Source organism: Hyla sarda, chromosome 5 (genome assembly GCF_029499605.1).
Source record: "Hyla sarda isolate aHylSar1 chromosome 5, aHylSar1.hap1, whole genome shotgun sequence".
In the NCBI taxonomy this organism is placed as follows: domain Eukaryota; kingdom Metazoa; phylum Chordata; class Amphibia; order Anura; family Hylidae; genus Hyla; species Hyla sarda.
Genome location: NC_079193.1, coordinates 294155593 through 294173010, shown reverse-complemented (window position 1 = coordinate 294173010; position 17418 = coordinate 294155593). Strand labels below are relative to the sequence as shown.

General features: G+C 39.8%; 1 protein-coding gene across 3 annotated transcripts in view; it reads left to right on the top strand.

Annotated features, from left to right (window-relative positions):
- Positions 1-17418, top strand: part of TOX (thymocyte selection associated high mobility group box) — a 313124-nt gene that overhangs the window by 167023 nt on the left and 128683 nt on the right. For all 3 annotated transcript variants that reach the window (XM_056522012.1, XM_056522010.1, XM_056522011.1), the window contains one exon: positions 9442-9684. In XM_056522012.1, coding sequence (XP_056377987.1) covers positions 9442-9684 — 243 coding nt within the window. The remainder of the gene's footprint in view (positions 1-9441; positions 9685-17418) is intronic.

Below are 17418 nucleotides of genomic sequence, written 5' to 3'. Positions count from 1 at the left end.
TTTTTTCTCTTTTCACATATAGGCTTATAGAAGTGCATAACAGAAGAGATGCACAAATAATAAATAAGAAGGATAAACTGGTGGGGAAAGGGCAGAAATAAAAAAGGGGAGATAGGATCCCATAGCGCTGTGTATTACTAAGTGGTGTGTAAGGAACTGCTTTCTATGCAGGTCAGTAGAGGAAGACCGGAGAAGTAAGCTCTTGTAACTAGGGAGTTACCAAGAGCGAGACTGCAATGCACCTCTCTTCCTGGTTACACACCACAGTTTGAAGAGACCATAGCTGAAAATGCTGAAAATAACTCTGGATAATGCCTTTTTTTTTTTTTTTTTTGTGTTAGAATAGCTGTATGTACTTTGTTCCACTTTGTGGAATAACCAATTGACAACAGGTCACACCATAAATTGTAGAGCATTCCATTTGCTAGAATGGGCAACATTTAAAGGAGAAACCTAAGTTTGAGTCACTCAAGAACTCCTACTAGTCAGTTTCTGCTTTTAGAATTTTTAAAGAACCAGGTCCAGATCACAGAAGTGTTTCTGACATAAACTGCTACAATTGCCTTTAGGTGGCTAGGAATAGTGGTTGGCCAACAGCTATTCATTCAAACTGCCACCATACACATGCTGAATGTACGTATGTTTTTAATAATGAGAGAACAAGTCACCACCAGACAACCCTGGTGATGGCTTATCTCCCTTAAGAACAAACTATCAGGTATGTTAAAATGCAAGATGCCAACCCTTCTTTCCCTTGACATCTGCCATCTGGAAAAGTTGGGAAACCACCATACATATTTGATGGTCATCCGATCCTGAAATCCTGGTTCGTTCAAAATCAGGGGATTCTACTGATCTTTGTCTAATGTGATGAAACTCGCAATTACTTACATTTTCTTTTCAGAAACCCCAGTTTCAATGGGTTTTATTGGGCCCATGAAAGGAAATATTTTTCCATATATATAACACACTCTCATGCCCACTTTTTATTGCATCATAATCTTTGTTGTTATCATTGTTCACACAGGAAATATCATCAGAGAGCTCATTGGTGGATCCTCTGGTACTTTGGTGGCCTAGTTTGATGTTATTGACTCTGTTTCTGGATCTATTTCCAGCTGTCTTGGTATACTACTTTCCTTCTTTGTTAGAAATAGTATACAGTACGAGCCTGGGTGACCTTTTGAATATTACTCTAATATGGAAGTACTTTCATGATTGCATTCTTACTACTGTGCAATTACATTAGATTCTTCTTATACTTTCTAGTGATTTATGATAAATTTTCTAGATTAGAATTTTTTTTTTTACCTTTAGTGCAGAATAGTTCTTATATGCTGCCAATTAAAATATATCTTAGTCTAAAATATAGCATTTATTTGACAACCACCAAATATAATTTCTTTCTCTGTAAAATCTATAGGTGTATAAAAATATGGCAGTGAACAACAAAGCCTTACACTGGTTTAGTAGTTAAAGTGCAACTTTGGCAGAACAAAGTCTATGGGCCTCATTTACTAAGCTGAAACCGACCAGTTTTTGTCTGTTCATTTTGTCTGAGACATGTCTGCGCCAGTGTGTGACAGTGTGCGCCTAAAAAACCCGACATACCCAGAAAGGGGCGTGGTCTGCCACAAAAGGGGCATGACCAGTCAAAAAAGGGGCGTGGTTTGGCAACCCGACCGATTTACTATTTACTATTTTAGAGACTTTTCAGTGGCTTTGCGCCTTTTTTGCGCCTTTTTACAAAAGGCGCAGTTCATAAATCCCTTCTATATTATGTGTATTGCCAAAACAGTGGATTGCAACTCAAAATCAGTGGATTGCAACTCAAAATCAGCAGAAATGTGTAAACAAAAAGGCGCAAATAAACCCTGCTTGTGCCTTTTTGTGCCTCTTGTAGACACAAAAAACAGTCTAAAGACAATGATAAATGTTGGCCTATGTGTGAACTAAAGTGCTATCAAGGTGCTGTAGTGTTGAAAACATTTGCACATTGTCCCAATACAGCATAAATGTTATATTCCATAGTGAACTATATCACATAGGTGAGGGTGCACTTGTTGTCATAAATTGCACTTTGTCCCATATATAGCACCATATAGTCGGTGGACCTGAATGCACATAGTCCCAATCTTGCACATAGACTCTAAGGTATACAGTCCCAATATTGTACATAGACCTCAATGCACACAATCATGATATTGCACATAGACCTTAATGCACACAGCCCTGATATAGCACCTTTCAGAATATATATATTATTTTTTCTTTATTTTTTTTCTTTTAAAAGTGAGAATTTAGTAACAGAGCAAATTAAACTGCTTATTATGGCAATTCCCTACAGAATTGATCTGCCGATATCACCAGTTCTTACAGATGACAGTGTTAGTGCATCAACCCTCTAGTAGTTATGTAAGGACTGAAATTATATTTAAACACATGATCATTCCTGATCCCATGTAATCATATATTCTGTAATATTTAGCTGTTTTTGAAGGAATGAAGAGGTTAACTTTCAGCCAGATTCTTCGCCCTGGGACTTGCATAGAAAATTGCTAACTAGCAACATATGGTTCACTACTGCTTCTGTGATGTTGCTGCAAGCAAATAAAACAGCACAACTCTTGAAATGATTTTTACAGAAAGCTAACTTTGGAATAATGCCACAAAACTCAACATACAGTGAAAATTAATGATATTTTTGAGACTATCCCAAAGGTCTGCTTGGCATCATATTTTGATACCACTGTTTTATATTAGTGGTTACTAAATTCCTTTTGCAAATCTCTTCTGTAGCACTGTGCGGCAGCTGGAAACCACTTGGTGCCGTTTCTGCTGTCACAGCTATCTGTTCTGACCATGATATCAAACCAATACATAACACTATACATATACACAAAAAATAAATATGACAAGGAAATATTTTTGTACAAATTTGGATAAGTGGTAGAAGACAGCATTGTAAATACTGTTATAAACAGAAGCCACAATGCAAACATTAACAGTACCTTTTATAGCATTCAGAGGACTATGACACAGTTTTGTTTTTGCAATTAAAAAAAATATATGTACCTATGCATTAAATGGGTGGAATACATTCAAGGTGGGGCCATAGACTTTTTGCCAATGTTGTGCCGACATCATGCAGCTATTGGACATCATGTGTAGGCATGATGTTAGACACAATGATTGGGACCCACCCCCTTCCAAAGAAGGAAATGGAAGTGGAGCGCAAACCCTTTAAACGCACTATAGACAATTTTTTTTTCCAGTGGTTATTTTTTTATGTTGGTTTTTTTCGGGTCTGTCCTTCCAGTACTTATCAGGTGCTGTATGCTCTGTATGCACTTTTCTTTTTGAATTTCTTTTCTGCCTGACCACAGTGCTCTCTGCCGACACCTCTGTCCATGTCAGGAACTGTCCAGAGTAGGGGCAAATTCCCACAGCAAACCTCTCCTGCTCTGGAAAGTTCCTGACATGGACAGAGGTGTCAGCAGAGAGCACTGTGGTCAGACAGAAAAGAAATTCAAAAAGAAAAGAACTTCCTGTGGAGCATACAGCGGCTGATAAGTACTGGAAGGATTAAGATATTTAAATAATTTACTAAACTGTTTCACTTTCTGGCACCAGTTATAGCCCGATATGGGGGAATAATGTTCATTTGAATAATTCCTTACTTTTAGAGGCAAATTTCCTTGTTAAACTAATGAAACTCTATATGCTTGTTTCTAACTAACAACATTTTATGTATGAAGAAGTATTTTAAACAGAGACAGCTTTGTATCACATTAGCAGGATGGTTTTCTTATGTATCAATTCATCTCTGAATTAATTGCTTGTATGTTAGAGGCTTCTCTCATGCTCCGCTCTTGATGGATTGGATTCATCTAGCAAAGTCTTACAAGTCTAAACTAGTTACTAAAACCAGTTTCACTGCAAGATTGTAATGCTTAGTTTATGCAGTCCCTGAGGTATTCATTATAGACAGAATCCTTCTTGTTGCCTTGCATAGAAAAGCTACATTTTCAATAGGAAATAAAAAGCAGCCTGTAAAAATAGACGATCTAATTAAGTTAAACTACTCTAGCATTTGGCTTGACATCTTCATTAGTCAAAATTAAAAAGATGCTTCACATGAACACACAGCCTACTATTGTTTACATTGTTTGAGGCTGGATCTTGTTTTAGGGTACGTTTACACATGAATATTTTGCTGCATATTTTCTGCTGCATATCTTTTTTTATTGACTTCTGCGGATCATCGGCTACAGAGATTCCCCTTTAAAATCTGCAGCAGGATTTTATTTTAAACATGATTGCAGGGCGTTTCATGGAAAATCCGCTGCAGAGCCCCTTTCCAAATCTGCCACAGAGAGCCCACCCCTATTCAAACTTGCAGAAAGAACCACTTTACGATTTTGCAATAATATCCACCTGTGTGAATGAACCCTAAAGGTACATTCACCTGCATTTTTAGCTGTAGATTTTTTTATCTATTGTATTCAAAATGTGCAGTGAAATATGCACCTTACAATGGTTTCACATACAACAGTTTTTGAATACAGGAAGAGAAAGGTATTAAAGGGGTACTCTGCCCCTAGACATCTTATCCCCTATCCAAAGGATAGGGGATAAGATGTCAGATCACCGGGGTCCGCTGCTGGGGACCTCCGGGATCGCTGCTGCGGCACCCCACTATCATTACTGCACAGAGGGAGTTCGCTCTGCGCGGAATGACGGGCAATACAGGGGCCGGAGCATCGTTACCTCACGGCTCTTTCCATCATGATGTCACGGCCCACCCTCTCAATACAAGTCTATGGGAGGGGGCCCCCTGCCATAGACTAGCATTAAGGGGGTGGGCCGTGATGTCACAAGGGGCGGAGCCATGACATCACGCTGCTCCATCCCCTGTATCGCCCGTCATTACGCACAGAGCGAACTCGCTCTGTGCAGTAATGATAGCGCGGTGCCGCAGCGGCGATCCCGGGGGTCCCCAGCAGCGGGACCCCGGCGATCTGACATCTTATCCCCTATCCTTTGGATAGATGATAAGATGTCTAGGGGCAGAGTACCCCTTTAATACCTTTCTCTTCCTGTATTCAAAAAATCCGGCTTGATTGTATCCTGTGGGGGTTTACTTATATGAAATGCCGGTCTTGGTAAATGACTTCCCTTTATGTGTCGCTTTTTCCCTCGCCATGTTATTTTGAAGGGCCCCCAGTAAGCTGAAATGTTGTAACATATATCCAGTCTAGATATATATTTAAGTGGGCACTGTCAGATACAAAAGCTTTTGATATGTTGTAAAGCATGCAAAACCAATAGGTTTGCAATTGCTTTCATTAGAAAATGTTCAGTATTTCATACTGAAAAAACCAGTCAAACCACTGCCTGCTTGGATACATACTAGTCCTGCTGTGTCCATGAGTCATGGACACACTTCCTTGATTGACAGCTATGAGTTCAGGGCTCACAGCTGGAAGAAAAATCCTTCCACTGTCAGCTTGTGTCCATCTACTGTCAGTGAGGACAAGCTGGGAGTTGGTATTTTGCTAATGCTAGGGGATATGTGAGCAGACAGCATACTGAGGGAGGGGGCGTAGACCTGCACAGTGCCATGCCCCCTCCCTTTGAGAGGAATTCAGACTAGTGAGCTAAATTAAAAGTGTAATAAAAAAATAAAAAATAAAGGTGCTAGACACAACAATTAGATGTGCATGGTCAGGATTAGGTACTGAGTGATATATTAAAAAAAACTTTAGTTATTTATTTATTTTTTGGGATCTGACGGGTACGCTTTAAGGAAAAGTAGGCAAAGTAAGTTAAAGGGGTATTCCAGCTTTATACATCGTATCCCCTATCCAAAGGATAGGGGATAAGATGTATGATCGCAGGGGTCCCGCCGTTGGGGACCCCCGCAATCTCGGTGCAGCCTCTGGCATTCTCTGCTGCCACCGAGACTGGGGCGTGATGTCACGGCCACACCCCCTAGTGATGTCATACCACGCCCCTCCATTCACGTCTATTGGAGGGGGTGTGGTGGATAAGATGTATAAAGCCGGAATACCCCTTTAATGTTATCAACTAGATTATAAGTCGATAACATTTAGCACACTGAGAATTGTTTTGGATCAAAAGAAATGCACACTCAAACAAGAGTGAAGATAGTCTATAGCTATACAAAATACAAAATAAACAGAAAACAATAGAAACAGTAAGGGGGGCATACAATGAGCACTAAAGGAAGTCCATAAAAGATAAGGGAACTTAACCTGGGGGAAGGGTACTCTGTATATTGAACTTTTCGAAGTTTTTGCTTGTAAATATTTGGGATTTATAAAGTAAAGAAAGACACTGTATAGTAATGAGAGGGGATGCACATAGGGTCAGGAATGACGACAACTAAGACAGAGGAAGAGTAAAGGTAGGGAAAATAAGCTACAGAAGTTATTATGTGGTTAACAGAGTTTATATACATTTCCTTTCTAGATTCTGCTCGAAACGTGTAAAAAAGAGCCCATCTGTACAAGTTACAATGAAGAGAATTGATGAGGGAGATAAAAAGAAAGTTGTGCCCTAAAAGATAATATGGTTTTGATAACTGTGGCTTGATAAATTAGTCTGCTGAGTGCTTTTAAATGAAGATGATCTATTAGTGTTGTCGAATATGTGAAGTAAGACAAAAAGTTGTTTTCAGGATCATTGACTTAAACATATCAATGGCACTGTTGGACAATTCTTGCTGAGAGTTGAGATGATTTATGTCATGGACTCCAGGTTTCAGCAGTAATACATTATGTTCTGAAACTATCGAGTCTAAGTCATGCTGAGACAAAAGACACATCATTGTGAATGTACTCCATTCAGAAATTAAAGATAAGGTTCATCCTATTTAAACTTCTCAAAGTGTTCTCTGTGAAACCCATTATCATAATATTTAAATGTCTACAAAGTAAAATATGTATTTAATGAGCTCGGCGGTGTACTGTATATTATATGTTCACAACTATTTAATTTAATAACATTCGAATTAAATGCAAGGAAAACACACTGTGAATAAGGAAAAGCCTTGCTTTTTACAATAATCTGTCGTGAATTACAGAGCTCTGAAGAGCTTTTTAAGCACAGGAGAGGAATCGCATGGCAAAAGAGAATGTCTCGAAGAGTTTAGTTTTTTAAGAATGTGAACAGGTTCTATAAGGTTTTCTAAATATCAATTAGATTGTATTCATAATAACATCAGTGGGGACTGTTCTCTTTCTGCTTTTTTTCCCCCGAAACAGAAACATATCTCAAGGGAAGGAAACACAGAAGAAATTATTCTTCAACACTTAAGTAGTTCTCCTCCAAAAAGAAAAATATTGGTCCCCAATGTCACCTATTGGTGAAAGCATTGCTATAAATGAATGTGGAACTTACACATAGCCTTGAAACATGACTGGGAATTGTATGCCAAGCCAGAATCTCTTGCAGAAGGGAAAGTTACCCATATGTAGACTGCTGTTTAGGATTTTTTGGGTGCTGACTTTATGGATTTAACATTTATTTGAAGGATAGCTATCACCATTAGGTGGAAGTGGAAAGCAAGCTTTTTTTCCTTTTGGAGGAGAGCCACTTTGCATACTTTTTCCCCATGAAGCATTGCATGGCATAAGACTCCATACCAGTTTTGTGGTCTCCTCATTTTTGCTATAAAAAAAATACAAAAGGGAGAACCAAATATTCCAGTATGAATGCAACCCAAAATAATCATGCACATGCAGTTTCCATGCTTAATATTGGACACTGTATAGTTATTTAGTATGCAGGAGCCAGGCTTAGTGTTTATATTTCATTTATGGACATGTGATGCTTCCATAGACACAGTACTGGATTTATGTCTCAACAAACTGTAGGCAAACACTAGCACTTTAGACCCAAAAAAAACCTCTGCCCAATAAGTAGGCCACATCATAATTCTGGTTTGGATTTATAATGTTTGTCTTCTGAAAAAAAAACAACAAAAAAAAAACATTGTAGTTTGATTCTGACAATATTTATCACCTTCAGCCTTTAACTCTGTTCTTCTATGGGTGTCCCCTTCTTACCTCCTTGGTACTGTGAGTGCCCAATTAACATAAATATACATAATTGACATATGCATATACATTATTTTGTGCACGGATTATAGTTTTTTCCTTTAGTAACCAACCTTCTCCCAGGGCCACCTATAAGCACAAGTTTACTGTGTCTATTGTTAAAGGGGTATTCCAGGCCAAAACTTTTTTTTTATGTATCAACTGGCTCCGGAAAGTTAAACAGATTTGTAAATTACTTCTATTAAAAAATCTTAATCCTTCCAATAGTTATTAGCTTCTGAAGTTGAGTTGTTTTCTGTCTAACTGCTCTCTGATGACTCACGTCCAGGGAGCTGTGCAGTTACTATGGGGATATTCTCCCATCATGCACAGCTCCCGGGACGTGACATCATCATTGAGCAGTTAGACAGAAAACTTCAGAAGCTAATAACTATTGGAAGGATTAAGATTTTTTTAAGAAGTAATTTACAAATCTAGAAAAATATTTAGCCCGGACCTTCTAGGTGAGTATATATAAATTTAGGATAGGTTATAAATATAATGTTTGGAACTAATAAGTAAAAATTTATGTAATAAAAAATTAGATCGTGCAATGCAATAGGTTTATTAAAATATCACAGTATAAAAAGTTACTCCTCACAGGGCCCTTGTGTGGAGAACATATAAAATTACAGGCAATCAATTGATACTAAGTATACATAGAATAGATTTATAACACTGGCATATTGTGTACAACGAGCAATCTGTATAACTTACAAATCTGTTTAACTTTCCGGAGCCAGTTGATATATATATAAAAAGGATTTGCCTGGAATACCCCTTTAAATTTGGCCCTGCATTTAGGCACTAAGCATATTCAAACATAGACCATCTTTCCTACTACATAATAAACTGGTCTCTAAGTATATAACATACGTATAAATTCTGTGTAGTATTAAAATTTTTACCATTGGGGGTGATTTTGTAAAAACTTTCACGTGTATTTTGCCAGTACGGTGAAAGCATTTCTGATCAGATGTTGATTTTGTAAATTACATTTGTTTTCCCCAGACCTGGAGAAAAAGATATACAGCAATAATACGACTCTGCAAGAATCTTAATGGGGCCCTAGGAATTTATTAAATGATTTTTGATTCTTGAGAAAACTGTGCCTAATGGAAATTCTACAAATGCCAGACTTTGTTATGCCTTTGGGGGAATAGAGTTCCAAACAAAACACTAAAAGAGCAGCTCCATCATCTATTAGGATTTAACTTGGGCTTTTATTGAGAAGAAATAACTTTACTTGGAAAATAAGTGCAGTGTGTTTGTGATTGCTGTGATACATGACTAAATATATGGTGTTTTTACTTTACAGACCTATCCTGGACACAGTCTAGAGAATGAAGACTTTAACATCCCGCCTATAACGCCACCCACAATGCCAGAACATGCGCTCGTACCTCTGTCGGAGGCAGAGTCAGCATATTCCTCCCTTTGTCATCCAATGAATCAGAATGGTCTACTTCAGTTCCATCCACAAAATATGGATTTGCCAGCAATTACAGTATCAAACATGCTAAGCCAAGATGGGTCTCTAATCTCGAATTCCCTTGCAGTGGTAAGAGACATGCTATTGAAATGGACTGTTCTTTCTGCTGGTTTATTTCTACAGGCCATACATATACTCTAATATAATTGCCTTTAAAGGGGTTGTCCAGCCAAAAACAACTTATCTATTATCCACAGGATAGGGGATAAGCATCTGATTGCAAGGGGGTCACCAGCTGGGACACCAACCCTGCAATCTCCAGTATAGGGCTTAAGCTGGTTCAGCTGTATGGAGTGACGTTAGCATGTGTCATCTGCCACTCAATGCACTGTCTATGGGGGAGACAGTGCAGGGATCTTCAGCACTCCCATAGATAATGCATAGAGCAGCAGACGGCACATGCCATCTACCACTCCCTAGAGCTAGGAGAGCTGGGGGCCCTGTTCTGGAGATCTCTGGGGTCCCAGTGGTCAGACCCCTGTAATCAGAAGCTTATCCCCTATCCAAAGGATAGGGGATAAGTTGTTTTTGGCTAGATACACCGTTAGGTATTAATGAGACCAGTGAATTTAGTTTTGCTCCCCAATAAATGTAGAAGTATTCCCCATCATTATTACTGTTTAGATAAGTAATTTCACGAGCTTAAAACTTTATATAATAGTTTAGAGGTATAACTATAGAGGATGCAAGGTTTACACTCATACCCAGGCCTTGGAGCGGAAAGGGCCGTAAGATCTATTTGCCCTAAATGAAGTTAACTAGTTGTCAGGGGCTATAATAGATTTAGCATTGGGTTACAGGAGCATTAACTTAAGTCTCTGGTTTGGATTTCACTGTTTGGCCTTGTTTACATGTATGATATATATAGAGTGATCCCCCCGACCTATAATGGCCCCGACAAACCATCATTTGAACATGTTGAAGGCAGCATCAACATACGATGCTTTTATATGTCGGGGCCATTGCATAAATGGCTATCCTGCAGCGCAGACTGCTCCAGCTGCCACTGGATAGCCATTTAATGTGCCCTGTGTCACTCACCTGTCCTCGACGTTCCGGACCGTCCTCTTCATGCTCCTCTGCATGGCCGTTGCTCTCCTTCATCGTCATCACATCGCCACGCACGCCGTTCCCTCATCCAATAGGAGCGGCATGCGCGGTGATGTGATGATGCCCCTGGGACATGATGACAGCGATGGAGAGCGATGATCCAAGGCAGCGTTGATGGTCTGGAGTGGTGGGGACACGTGAGTATAACTTTCTAAATTACTTTTGCACGGATCCTTCAACATACGATGGATTCAAGTAACAATGGTTCATTTGGAACGAATTACCATCGTATGTTGAGAGATCACTGTATACATATATATATATATATATATATATATATATATGTATATATATATATATATTATTTTCTATTTTTAAAGTTTACTTACTCTATTATTTCTTTGTGTTATTTAAAAAAAAGTTTACATTATTTGCAATATAAAGCAAACTAAAATGTGTTTATATATATATATATATATATATATATATATATATATATCAAAAAATGAGGTGGAAGCGGCACTCCAATGTAGAAAATAAACATAGTTTATTCACTCATCTGTGTACAGCGACGTTTCGGCTTATCAGTAAAGCCTTTCTCAAGCATGCTTGAGAAAGGCTTTATTGATAAGCCGAAACGTCGCTGTACACAGATGAGTGAATAAACCACGTTAAATTTCTACATTGGAGTGCCGCTTACCACCTCATTTTTGGATATGACATTCGGAGTTGGGCTGCTCCTGAAGCTGAGCACCCAAACGGATCTGGAATCCTGATACACGGTGCTTCTCCTCCTTCTTACTTTTATATATATATATATATATATATATATATACACAGTCGTGGCCAAAAATATGGGCACCCCTGAATTTTTTCAAAAAAATTAAGTATTTCTCACAGAAAAGGATTGCAATAACACATGTATTGCTATACACATGTTTATTCCCTTTGTGTGTATTGGAACCAAACTTAAAAAAGGAGGTAAAAATGCAAATTAGACATAATGTCACACCAAACTCCAAAAATGGGCTGGACAAAATTATTGGCACCCTTTCAAAATTGTGGAAAAATAAGATTGTTTTAAGCATATGATGCTTCTTTAAATTCATCTGGGGCAAGTAACAGGTGTGGACAATATGAAAATCACATCTGAAAGCAGATAAAAAGGAGAGAAGTTTACATAGTCTTTGCATTGTGTGTCTGTGTGCGCCTCACTAAGCATGGACAACAGAAAGAGAAGAGAACTGTCTGAAGTTCTCTTTTTTTCCCCAAAAAATTGGGGAAAAATATCAACAATCTCAAGGTTACAAGTCCATCTCCAGAGATCTAGATTTGCCTTTGTCCACAGTACGTAACATTATCAAGAAGTTTGCACCCCACGACACTGTAGCTAATCTGCCTGGGCATGGACGGAAGAGAAAAATTTATGAAAGGTGTCAACCCAGGATAGACCAGGTGATTAATAAGCAGTCCGAAACAAATTCCAAAGATATTCAAGCAGTCCTGCAGACTCAGGGAGCATCAGTGTCAGCGTGAACTGTTGACTGTTGACATTTAAATTAAATGAAACACTATGGCAGGAGACCCAGGAGGACCCCACTGCTGACACAGAGACATAAAAAAGCAAGACTACATTTTGCCAAAATTAACTTGAGTAAGCCAAAATCCTTCTAAAACATCTTGTGGACAGATGAGACCAAGACAGAGCTTTTTGGTAAAGCACATCATTCTACAGTTTTTCCCCAAAACGGAATGAGGCCTACAAAGAAAAGAACACAGTACCTACAGTGAAATATGGTGGAGGTTCAATTATGTTTTGGGGTTGTTTTGCTGCCTCTGGCACTGGGTGCCTTGAATGTGTGCAAGGCATCATGAAATCTGAGGATTAACAACAGATTTTGGGTCACACTGTACAGCTCCGTGTCAGAAAGCTGGGTTTGCGACTGAGATCTTGAGTCTTCCAGCAGCACAATGACCCCAAACATACGTCAAAAAGCACCCAGAAATGGATCGCAACAAAGTGCTGGAGAGTTCTGAAGTGGCCAGCAATGAGTCCAGATCTAAATCCCATGGAGTACATGTGGAGAGATCTTAAAATTGCTGTTGGGAAAAGGCGCCCTTCCAATAAGAGAGACCTTGAGCACTTTGCAAAGGAAGAGTAGTCCAACATTCCGGCTGAGAGGTGTAAGAAGCTTATTGATGGTTATAGGAAGCAACTGATTTCAGTTATTTTTTTCCAAAGGATGTGCAACCAAATATTAAGTTAAGGGTGCCAATAATTTTGTCCAGACCATTTTTGGAGTTTGGTGTGACATTATGTGCAATTTGCTTTTTTTTCCTCCCTTTTTTGGTATAGTTCCAATACACACAAAGGGAATAAACATGTGTATAGCAAAACATGTATTTTCTGTGAGAAATACTTACCGTATATACTCGAGTATAAGCCGACAGGAATATAAGCCGAGGCCCCTAATTTTACCCCAAAAACCCAGGAAAAGTTATTGACTCGACTATAAGTGGGAAATACATCATCCCCCCCTGTCATCATCCAGACCCCTGTCATTAACACCCTCATCATCATCACCCTGTCATCATCCCCCCTTCATCATTACCCTGTCATCATCCCCCCCTTCATCAGTACCCTGTCATCATCACCCTGTCATGATCCCACCCCCCCCTTCATCATCACCGCCTGTCATCATTACCCTGTCATCATCCCACACACCCCCTTCATCACCGCCTGTTATCATCTCCCTGTCATCATCCCCCCCTGTCATCATCCCCCCTTCATCATCCCCTTGTAATCATCCCACCCCCCCTTCAGCATCACCACCTGTCATCAGCTCACCCCCCCTCCTTCATCATCACCGCTTTTCAATGTCTGATTACAGTGGTCTTCAACCTGCGGACCTCCAGATGTTCCAAAATTACAACTCGGCCATGCTGGGAGGTTGGCAGAAACATCTGGAGGTCCGCAAGTTGAAGACCACTGCGGCCTTCGACATCATCCAGACCCCCCCCCCCCCCCGCCTAGCTTTGTACTCACCTCCGCTCGGCGGGACATTAGGGTGAGCTGGTCTAGGCCATCTGTGTTGCAGGGACCGTTCGGTGTGGAGGGATAGTCGTTCTGGGCTGTCCATCTTCATCGGGGGGGCTTCTTCTCCGCGCTTCGGGCCCAGAATAGAGATGATGCCTTGACGATGACGCACAGGGACGTTGCGCATAAACGTCCCTGTGCGTCGTCGTCAAAAGGCAACGTAACTATTCCGGAGCCGGGCCCGAAGCGCGGAGAAGAGGCCCCCCCGGTGAAGATGGACAGCCTGGAACGACTATCCCTCCCCACTGGACGGTCCCTGCAATACAGATGGCCCGGACCAGCTCACCCTAACGTCCCGCCGAGCGGAGGTGAGTAAAAAACTAAAGGGGGGGGTCTGGATGATGACGAAGGTCGCAGTGGTCTTCAACATGCGGACCTCCAGTTGTTTCAAAACTACAACTCGCAGCATGCCCGTGCTTGCTGGGAGTTGTAGTTTTGAAACATTGAAGACCATTGAGGGCGGAGAGTTTACTCGAGTATAAGCCGAGGGGGGTGTTTTCAGCACGAAAAATCGTGCTGAAAAACTCGGCTTATACTCGAGTATATACGGTAATTATATATATTATATCTTTAAAGTTTACTTACTCTATTATTTATTTGTGTTATTTAAAAGAAAAAGTTTACATTATTTGCAATAGATAGCAACCTAAAATGTTTCTTGGCTCCATAGCCATAGCTCTTAGTATAGCAAATCCCAGTTATCTCTTAAAGGGACAATTCTATTAGAAAGGGGCATAAAAAAAACTCAATATTCATGGAAAACTATTTTTTTTTAATGAAAGGAATTGCAGTGAAATCATTTCACAATCCCTTTATTTGGCTGTTTCCTTGGCAACCTGTTTTCAGGGTACTAGCTTTACATTTATAGACTTTTAAACATATTCACCAACCATTTTTTTTACACCATGCATAGACTATGGTTTGTGTAAATGAGATAGACTTATCTACTTGCACATAGTATACATGCATATAAAACTGTGAATGGATTACATTATGTATTCTTTTCAACTGTACATTGAATGCTCTATTGTAAGGCATGCAATATGTATGTAAATATTGTACATGGGACATCCTTACTTTTTTACATGACCGTCAACATATTTTATTTAAGCAGTTGAACTAATACTCTCTAAAGCGAATTATAAAAATTTTCAAGGGTCAACTATATTAAAGCATATTGTTTAGTTTTGTAATTTTATACAGTCCCTATTTAGGGATTACAGCCCCTGGCGAAAATCATTGGATCACCGCACTTCGAAGTTGTTCATACAAATGTTTTACTTTGTAAAAGTAGATAAAATCACAGATATGACACAGAATGATGTTTATTAAATACAGTAGCCGAACATTCTGGCTTTATGAAACATCCCCCTGACAGATGAAAGGAAATGATTGTAAGCAATAGCATATGTTTTTTCAGAATCAGTAGAGGAATAAATATGGAATGAAGAAAAAAGTATCAACTAGCACACTGTTGCTTCTTTATAGGCTTTTATGACGGCCTGAATTTCTTGAGGCATGGAGTTCATTACATAAAGCTGATTCCAACTTTTTTGAAAGGCGGCTGACTGATCAGCTTTGCAGGATGTTGCCTAGTCATAGACCAACTTTTTCTTTTTTTTTTTATAGTTCCCATCATAAATGTTCAGTCCGATTGAGTTCTGGAATGCCTGGTTGCCATATCTTTAAAGGGGTATTCCGCCCATTGACATCTTATTTCTATCCAAAGGATAGGGGATAAGATGTCTGATCGTGGGTGTCCCACCGCTGGGACTCACTGCGATCTCCGTGCAACACCTGTTTCGCACCCGGAATTCTAAACAGTATGTTTAGAACGCTGGATTTCCAGAGCTGGAGACATGACATAGCAATCACGCCCCCTCCCATGTACATGAATGGTGGGGTAGTTGTGTGACATCATGAGGGGGCGTGACATCACGTCTCCGTCCCTGAAAACCCAGCGTTCTAAACATACTGTCTAGAATGCCGGGTGAGGCACGGAGATCAGCTTTGGATAAGGGATAAAATGTATTATCATTGCAAGATGAATTATTTTCCTGAAAAAATTACTTCTTTATCATCAAACCTATCTTCTATCAATGGAATGGAGTACCATGCCCTCAATCATTGGTGCTGGAAGGATGGTGAGTTTTGAATTTTAAAGGAAAACTGTCACTGGGATGCTGATCAATATGCTGCCTATCATGCTTGGATCCATCCTGCCGTTTGCCCGTTATCTTCATTATTCTCGATATGCAAATGATCTTCTAACTGGTACGGGCGGGGTTACAAGGTTTCATCTGGCACTGTGATGTCAGCGCCGCTCATCTGTAGTGCCGCCCGGCTTATGAATATTCCTCCCCTCCCTCCGACTGTTCCTCTCCTCCCGCTCTGTACTGGACTCAACTGAGGAGGGGGGGATGAATATTCATAAGCCGGGGGGTGCTGCGGACGAGCGGCGCTGACATCACAGTGCCAGATGGAGCCTTGTAACCCTGCTCGTGCCAGTTCATTTGCATATCAAGAATAATGGAGATAACAGGCAAACAGTGGGACAGACCCGGGCATGGAAGGCAGCATATTGATCAGCGTCCCCCGAACTAGCAGCCAGTACCTCTGGTTAGTGCGGGGGGGGGGGGGGGAGTTTAGTGACAGTTTTCCTTGAAGACCTCTAGACTCTCTTTTGTCATGTTATCTCACCACAAATTGGCAATAGGATTAAGTGGCCCGGCTGTATATAAATCTTGCAGGATTATCCATTTAGGGCTATTTACATGTCAATGGACTTACAATAATAAGCGCCGATCTCTGCCATCGTCATTCATTTACAGAGCCTTAAAATAGCATGATCAATCATGTCACCACTCAAAAACATCATTATCTGTCCCACATCCCCTGTTTACACTGCAAAATGTGTAGCGGAAAGTTTTACACCTTTTACACAGGCCTATTATCCGTCACGTAAAAAGAGTTTTAGGCCACCGTATAGACAAGTGTACACAGGAAAAACACAAGTTATGAGTCTCACTAAAGCAGGAGAATATGTGGGTCTCCCTTGGCTTAGAGAAACTAGTCACTCATTTCCTAATAATCTTCATATGATCTTTATTTTCACTGATGTAGACATCACGTGATCATCTCTGTCACTCCTGCTTCCAGTATATGAAAACTGAATAGTCACTGCAGGATGGAATAACTCTATGTGCTGAGCTTAGACTTTAATGCTGCTAATGGATACACTGGCTCAATGGACTTTGGAAGATCCCTGAATTTCCTTCTCTATAGGTAGCAAATACAACTAAGATTTTTCCTCCCTCCTTTTTTTCAAGTTTTATTTTTTTCAAAATATAAATATCACAAATATCATATTTAAATATCAATATAAAACATATAGCCCATACAACCCCCACCACCCCCTCAACCATAACCAAATTGACTACGTATTACAAATAACTGGTTCTGTAGGCATATATCTTTGAATACTTATGCTTCTTAACAATTCAATAACAATTATTTATGTACAGTAAGAAAAAAACAGCAACTCATCAATTACACAAAAAAAAAAGTATTATTCTGCTCTTTCTTAACCAGATCATAAGGTTATATTCATGCCCATTTCCATTCTCTCTTATTTATCTCTCCTTTTTACTGGGTCA